At 42.2% G+C, this 8,504-nt stretch overlaps 1 protein-coding gene across 1 annotated transcript in view; it reads left to right on the forward strand.

Moving 5' to 3' along the window:
* Window positions 1-1,151: 1,151 nt before the first annotated feature.
* Window positions 1,152-8,504, forward strand: part of si:ch211-186j3.6 (neural-cadherin) — a 488,562-nt gene continuing 481,209 nt past the window's right edge. The window contains exon 1 of the mRNA XM_049470897.1: window positions 1,152-2,400. Coding sequence (XP_049326854.1) covers window positions 1,413-2,400 — 988 coding nt within the window. The 5' untranslated portion in view covers window positions 1,152-1,412. The remainder of the gene's footprint in view (window positions 2,401-8,504) is intronic.

Genomic DNA, 8,504 nt, shown 5'->3' on the forward strand with positions numbered 1-8,504 from the left:
AAATCAGAGAATTGATGTGATTCTTACTTTAATCCGACTCGACACTCGTCATCATAAAGGCTCAAGGAGGAGAAGAGAATTGGATATGATGTGATGAAGTGATGAAGATGCTACCCTGACCCCACAGACACCCCACAGAGTCCATCATTAAAACTGTTGCCCACTCTCGCCTCCTCACTCTCACCATAATTGGCTTCCAAATTTGCAGCCGAATTTGCAGCGGGCCTCCGCTGCCCATTAGCTCGACCGCTAAGGAAGTGGCTGTTACTGCTGACAAGATCCGGATTGTTTACCTCTGGTCCAGCGTCTCATGCCTCAGTACTCTATTGAGAGAGAGAGTACAGTAGGTCAGGCATTTCCATCAACAATCTGAGAGAGAGAGAGAGAGAGAGAGAGTACAGTAGGTTATCTGTATATCTTTCCCTCTTCCTTTCTTTCTATCTCTTTACAGCTTTTTTTTTACCTCTTTCAACATTGCATCATCATACATCATCATATCGTTGCTGTCCAATGAAAAACAAGTATCTCAGTTTTGGTCGATTTTTAGTTTATTACATAATTTAAACAGACGAACTGTCCCTCACACTGTGCCAAAATGTCTTGATAAACGAACCAATAGAAATACTACAAAATTACCTGAAATAAACTCTTTTTACAATGACTTCCATTGAAAGTTTAGTTTTTTTTCTCTCTCCTGTAAAGTTGCTATTTTGTTTGCACTTTCTAAATATTAACAAATAAAACACTTTTGTTTTAGCTATAAAAATAACAACACAAATACATTTTATTATTATTTATATTATTCTATTATTATTTTGTTATTCTGTCTTTCTCTCTTTCTTCTTCTCTCCCACTCTTTTCTTTCATTCTCCTTCTTTCCATTCTCTTACTTATATACCGTCAGCATCACTAATTGACATTTTAAATATTAAACAAAATATTACAAAGGAGTACTTTAATTTGTGTATAATGAAAATATTATATATTTTATAATATTCTCTCTCTCTCTCTCTCTCTCTCTCTCTCTCTCTCTCTCTCTCTCTCTCTCTCTCTCTCTCACTATGTCTCTGTTTCACTCTCTCGCCCCCCCCTCCCTGTGTGTGTGTGTGTGTGTATGTGTGTGTATGCGCGCGCGTGCTGGTGGTGGAGCAGCGCGCGGCTGATCGGAGCTGAAAGTTGAGAGGAGGGAAGCGGCGGAGCGACAGCAGCGCCCGCGAGCGCGTCCGGATCCCCGCTACTGTATCTATCTATCGATCTCCTGATCGCCCGACTGATTGATCGATTATTGTGTTTATCATGCTCCGCACTCTTCCCGCCGCCTCCTGAGCCGGATACAGCGAGCCCTCGTACCGGAGCGCCCCCTCCTCCCGCTCCGCGGCTCCGGGGCTCCGCGGCTCCGGGGTTTCGGCACCATGTTCTGGACCCTGCTGCTGCTGTCCTGCTGCGCCACGCTCGCGTTGGGCAACGGGACGCGGGACGCGGAGCGCGTGCTTTTCTTCCACGGCCACGTGTTTGAGAACTCGCCGGTGGGCTCGCGCGTGAACGGGCTGAGCATCCCGGCGCGGCGCGTGGGCGCTGAGCCCGGCGCGCGCCTGCGGCTGCTGGGCGACGGCAGCGAGGCGTTCCGCGCGTTCGCGCACCACAAGCGCGGCCACGTGCTGCTGAAGACCGCCGCCGTGCTGGACCGCGAGCGGCGCTCGGGATACGTGCTGGGGCTGAACTCCGGAGCTGCTGGAGCCGCGGCGTCGCCGGTGGCGTCGGTGCGCGTGGACGTGCTGGACACCAACGACCACGAGCCTACGTTCCGGCACCGGGCGGTCACGCTCGCGCTGGACGACGCCACGGCGCTGCGCTCGGTGGTGCACCGCGTGGCCGCCGAGGATACGGACAGCGGCAAGAACGCGGAGCTCACGTACTTCGCGCTCCCGCGCAACGGGAGCTTTTACGTGGTGCCCAAAACCGGGGACGTGCTGCTCGTGGACTCCATCCTGGGGCTGGCCACGCCGGTGCGCTTTACTGTCTTCGCGCGCGACCGCGGGTGGCCCTCGCGCACAAGCCCGGGCGTGGAGATCGAGGTCCGTCCGCGCCAGGCGAGACCGTCCGTTCCCGTTACCAAGAATACCAGGAATCCCACGAAGTCGCGGCGCTCCGTGCACGAGCCGCCCGAGCCGCCCGCGCTGGTCAGCGTGTCCGAGGACGCGGCGGTGGGCTCGGTCATCATGAGCCTGAGCCCCGCGCGCTTCCCGGCGGCCACGTTCGAGCTGCTTCTACAGGAAGAGGCGGACCGGGACCCGCCGGTGGCAGTGAACCGGGACAGCGGGGAGCTGGTGATCTCCCGGAGCCTGGACCGCGAGACCGAGCCGCTGGTGGAGGTGACGGTCAGAGTGCAGGATAAGAGGGGTGAGTCCGGAGCGACTTTACTTCACAACTTTACTCGCTGTTTTGGGGTTTGATTCACGTGCAAAGTTGCGTTATGGAGCGCGTGCGAGATGTTACTTTAATGTTTTTGATGCTTTTTTTGAGTTTAGTTTAGTGTTTTATTTCCCTTTAAACGCTTAGCGTCCTTCGTTCTTTATAACAATTACTGGTATGTTAGCAGGTGTACAGGTTTAATGCCTGATTGGTTGGTCGGTTACTTGTTTAATTGTTTGTTAAATTGCATATTTTTAATTAATTTGCCATACTTTGCTGTCTGCTTGAGTCTCTAATTCGTATAGTTGCTGTATTTTGCGCTGGTCTGAACTGAGTGATGCTTGTCTATTCTGACCACGATAATTTAACGTGTAAAAGTTTGTTTGTTAATTTGCTGTTATTTGCTGTAGTTTGTGTTAATTTGCGGTATTTTTTCCCTTATCTTGAGTTTCTACTTTGTAGTTGCTGCTGGTCTGAACTGAGTGATGCTTGTCTATGGTCATGCTGGCCACAATAATTTAACTGTTTAAATTATTTAATTTAATTATCTGTGTGTAAAGAGTTTGTTTGTTTGATTATTTGATTGGACATACCCCATCTGTACAGACACACCCACAGATATGCCCTATTACATATTTTTATTGTTGTACGTTTATTTACTGTCCACTGTTTGCATCTCTACAAGTTTGCACTGCTAAATTTACTATTATATAAGTGTGTTGATCTATCTATCTATCTATCTATCTATCTATCTATCTATCTATCTATCTATCTATCTATCTATCTATCTATCTATCTATCTATCTATAATATATTAGCAGGTGTGCAGATATTATATTCCCTGATTGGTTGATTGGTTTGTTTGTTCACTTAATTAATTGTTTAATTGTTTTTTAATTTGCCGTTTGCGTGAGTTTGTACTTCGTATAGTTGCTGGACTTTGCGCTGGTCTAAACTGAGTGTTCCTTGTCTATAATCATGCTGGCCACGATAATTTAGCTGTTATTTAATTTATTTATCTGTGTGTAAAGAGTTTGTTTGTTTGTTTACTTGTTTGTTTATTTTAATGGACATATACCCCCATCTCTACAGACACAGCCTCAGAGATGCCCAATTGCATTATTTTTATGGTTTTACCCTATTCTGCACTATTAGTTTATTTACTGTCCACTGTTTACATCTCTACAAATTTGCACTGCTAAATTCAATTTCTACTTCGTATAGTTGCTGGATTTTGCGCTGGTCTGAACTGAGTGATGCTTGTATATAGTCACGCTGTCCAAGATAATTTAAAGTGTAAAATGATGTGTGTAAAGAGTTTGTTTGTTTGTTTACTTGTTTGTTAATTTGTGGTAATTAGTGGTAATTTGCTGTATTTTAGGGTATTTTGGGGTATTTCGGGGTATTTTGGGGTATTTTGCCATTTGCTTGTGTTTCTACTTTGCAGTTGCTATGTTACTATTTGTGGTCATTTGCAGTAATTTGCTGGACTTTGAGCTGGCAGGAACACAATTTTCATGCATCTTGGCATCCTGTTCTCCTCCACCAGTCTTACACACTGCTTTTGGATAACTTTATGCTGCTTTACTCCTGGTGCAAAAATTCAAGCAGTTCAGTTTGGTGGTTTGATGGCTTGTGATCATCCAGCTTCCTCTTTATATTCCAGAGGTTTTCAATTTAGTAAAATCAATTTTCAATCTTTTCTTGAGCTGTATGTAACACCATGTTACAGATGCTGCATTTGTTAAATCATGCTACTGTAATTAGGCTCAGTATCATTTGTAACGCAGTTATAACCATAAGTATGTAACAACAGGTTAATTAAAAGCTTTATAGCATATGCAGTGCAATGAAACGAAGGTATTGATGGGTAACTAAGTTTGTTTTGATGAAATATCTCATATAACAACACAATTATATGTGACTCTCAGTTAAAGAGAGTGTGTAAAGCCAGGTAAAATACACGTTACAGCAGGTTAATTAAGCTCTATAGCACATGTATCTCCAGGTTAATTCAACTCATTATCATGTGTAACAACAGGCTTATCATTATTTTTCTGCAGGGTCATTATCATGTGTAACTGTGAAGGTTAATTAAGTGTATTTTGACGAAATGTAACAGCAGTGTAATGAGATTATCTGAGGTTACAGGCTGATTATTATGTATAATAGCAGGTTTATTACTGTATAAGTAACTGTAGAGGTTCAAGGCTGTATGAGTCTATACGTATAATATGTATAATTCAGATTAATTAAGAGTATAAATCAGTGGAAGGTTCTGATTGGTCTATGTCTGATGTGTTCAGTCCATCAGAGTCCAGTTCTGTTCCTAATAACTTTAAAAGGCTGAAATTGGAACAGAACAAAATGAACCATTTGACCAAATACTGAATATTTTCCTTTTGCACAATTTCATAACTTTGCCACTTTTTATAAACGTTGGGCTGTTTTGGGTTTAGTTTTGTGGTGGTTTTAGGTTTAGTTTGGGTTTAGTTCTGTTGTGGTTTTGGGTTTAGTTGTTGGTAGTTTGGGTTTTAGTTTTGCTGTGGTTTCAGGTGTAGTTTTGGGTTTAGTTTTGGGGTTAGTTGTGGTGTGGTTTTGGGTTTAGTTGTGCTGTGGTTTTGGGTTTAGTTGTGGTGTGGTTTTGGGTTTAGTTTTGCGGTGGTTTTGGGTTTAGTTTTTTTTGTGTGGATTTGAGTTTAGGTTTGGGTTTAGTTTTGCTGTGGTTTTGAGGTTAGTTGTGGGTTTAGTTTTGGGGCTAGTTGTGGTGTGGTTTTTGGTTTGGTTGTGCTATGGTTTTGGGTTTTGTTTTGCTGTGGTTTTGAGGTTAGTTGTGGGTTTAGTTTTGGGGTTAGTTGTGGTGTGGTTTTTGGTTTGGTTGTGCTATGGTTTTGGGTTTAGTTGTGGTGTGGTTTTGGGTTTAGTTGTGCTGTGGTTTTGGGTTTAGTTGTGGTGTGGTTTTGGGTTTAGTTTTGCGGTGGTTTTGGGTTTAGTTTTTTTGTGTGGATTTGAGATTAGGTTTGTGTTTAGTTTTGCTGTGGATTTGAGTTTAGTTTTGTGTTTATTTTTGCTGATGTTTTGAGTTTAGTTTTGGGTTTGGTTTTGTTGTGGTTTTGGGGTTAGTTTTGGATTTAGTTGTGGTGTGGGTTTATGTTTGGTTTTGCTGTGGTTTTAGGTGTTGTTTTGGGTTTACTTTTGGGTTTAGTTGTGGTGGGGTTTTGGGTTTAGTTACGGTGTGGTTTTAGGTGTTGTTTTAGGTTTACTTTTGGGTTTAGTTGTGAAAGCGAAAAGAGATTTTTTATGAAGGTTAAACACAAAAAGGAAAATTAAACTTTCTATTCAGTATGAAATATTCTGTTCACAAACATGATTTTAAAATTCTTGATATCAATAATAGTCCTCTTGTTTTTAAAGTAAAATTTCTTGGTTATGGATTATAGTTTTGGTTCTCAAAACTTTGGTAGCAAGACACAAACTTGTGCACTGTTACCTTAATTAAAATTGTATTGTGCTGTATTCATTTGCTTTTACATTATTTTTAGAACAATTCTAACTATGAAATTGTCTGTAATAGTAACAGTACTATAGTCTACTACCGTTATTTCTGGTATGGCAGTAGTATTACTAAGCTCTGGCTGCGGCTGCACTGGTTAAAACTGCATGAGCTTCAGAACAGACGCTGCTCGCTCTTACACACTGCGCTTTAGCTAATTACCTGCAATCTATATTTCATACTGCATTTAGCTCTACAAAGCACTGCATGAATCCTCTTACACTGCACGTTTTCCTGCGCCGAGCCGCTACGCACAGTATCCCCCCCCCACACACCTCCTCACGCCTCCCTTAACGAACAATTACACAATTACAGTGCAGCACGGCGGGGGGCTTCCCTCAGCCAAAGCACTATTTCCCCAGCTACACTGATTATATCTCTCTTTACATCACCACTACTGCATGCCTGAGTGTGTGTGTGTGTGTGTGTGTGTGTGTGTGTGATATCTACGCTTCATCACTGTGTGACAGTGTGTGTAGTGAGGTCGTGTGAATACTCGTGTAATCAGTGGTGAACTGATAGAATCGTACAGTTATACTCTGATACCGCAGTGTTTATCTGTATGTATTTGTTAATTTAGACCAGTTCTGTTTGCTGTAGTGTGAACCGATTTCTGATTTCCTGTTGTTTGGGTTTATTTAGATTCTGATTTGATTTGGTTTAATGTAGTTTGTAGTTTGGTTGGGTTGATGTGGTGTAATGGAATCGGGATTTGTGTATGAATGAGTTCAGGTGGTTTATGTTTATGTCTGTTCTGGTTTTGGGTTTAGTTTGACTTTGATTGGTTGTAGTGTTTATTCTGGTAATTTTTGGGTGGTTTTGATTTTTGTTTTGCTGTGCTTTTCTTTTAGTTTTCAGCGTCTTAGATTTGCTGTGGTTTTGGGTTTAGTTTGACTTTGATTTGTTTCAGTGTTTATTCTGTTTTATCATTTTGGTTTTGGGTGGTTTTGGGTTTAGTTTTGAGTTTAGTTGTGTCGTGGTTTTCAGTTTATTTGCGATGTGTATTGGTGTTTAGTTATGGTGCAGTTTTGGGTTTAATTTTGTGGTGTGTTTTTGGGTTTAGTTTTGCTGTAGTTTGGGTTGACTCTGGTTTTGGGTTTTAATTTGGATTTTATTTGTTGTAGTGTTTACTCTGGTTTTGGGTTAACGTATAGTTTGACTTTAATTTGTTTCAGTGTTCTGTTTTATCATTTTGTGTGATTTTGTGTGTAGTTTTGGGTTTAGTTTTGCTGTGGTTTCGGGTTAGGTCTGGGTTTAGGTTTCTTTGTTTTTTAATTTGGTTTCGTTTTAATTTTTGGTTTATTTTTGCTGTGGTTTTGAGTTTAGTTTAAGGTTTAGTTTTGTTGTAGTTTAAGTTTTAGTTTTGCTGTCGTTTTGCATTTAATTTTGGGTTTAGTTTAGCTGTAGTTAAGAGTTTAGTTTCAGGTTTAGTTTAGGGTTTAGTTTAGCTGTGGTTTGGAGTGTAGTTTTGGCTTTACTTTTGCTGTAGATTCAGGTTAGGTTTTGGGTTTAGTTTTGCTGTAGATTCAGGTTAGGTTTTGGGTTTAGTTTGTAGTGTTTTTGGGTTTAGTTTCGGGTTTAGTTTAGCTGTGGTTTGGGGGTTAGTTTTGGGTTTAGTTTTGCTGTGGTTTTTGCTTTACTTTTGCTGTAGATTCAGGTTAGGTTTCGGGTTTAGTTTAGCTGTGGTTTTGGGTTTAGTTTTGCTGTAGATTCAGGTTAGGTTTTGGGTTTAGTTTTTAGTGTTTTTGGGTTTAGTTTGTAGTGTTTTTGGGTTTAGTTTCGGGTTTAGTTTAGCTGTGGTTTGGGGGTTAGTTTTGGGTTTAGTTTTGCTGTAGTTTTTGCTTTACTTTTGCTGTAGATTCAGGTTAGGTTTCGGGTTTAGTTTAGCTGTGGTTTTGGGTTTAGTTTTGCTGTAGATTCAGGTTAGGTTTTGGGTTTAGTTTTTAGTGTTTTGGGTTTAGTTTTGGCTTTAGTTTAGCTGTGGTTTGGGGGTTAGGTTTTGGGTTTAGTTTTGCTGTGGTTTTTGCTTTACCTTTGCTGTAGATTCAGGTTAGATTTCGGGTTTAGTTAAGCTGTGGTTTTGGGTTTAGTTTCGGGTTTAGTTTCGCTGTGGTGCCGGGCTCTATGGTTCAGCCGGACGCTCTAATGGTTTTGAAGGGGAGATTCTGCTGGACCTTCCTTCATCTGCCGGTATTATCTGTGTAATCCCGTCTCATTCACTCTCTGATTCGGGGGATTGTAAGAGTGGCGGCGCGGTGCGCTGAGGGGAGCGCTGCGGTGCGCTGAGGGGAGCGGTTCTTCGAGAGAGGAACAGAGCGAGCAGCTTTTAAGTTCTGCCGGGTTTCAGCCTGAGCGCCAGCTCTGATTGGCTGGGAGGAAGGCCAGAGTCGGTGATTTAATTAGCGCGGCGTGTTAGTGTGTTAATCACGGCCTGTCCGCACGCTAGGCTCCCGGCCGCGTGTGTGTGTGTGTGTGTGTGTGCTGGTTAACTCCTGCATGTGAATACGGCTCCACGTGTGTCTGGTTGGGGTGAAGAAAG

This window comes from Astyanax mexicanus, chromosome 23, assembly GCF_023375975.1.
Source record: "Astyanax mexicanus isolate ESR-SI-001 chromosome 23, AstMex3_surface, whole genome shotgun sequence".
NCBI lineage: Eukaryota > Metazoa > Chordata > Actinopteri > Characiformes > Acestrorhamphidae > Astyanax > Astyanax mexicanus.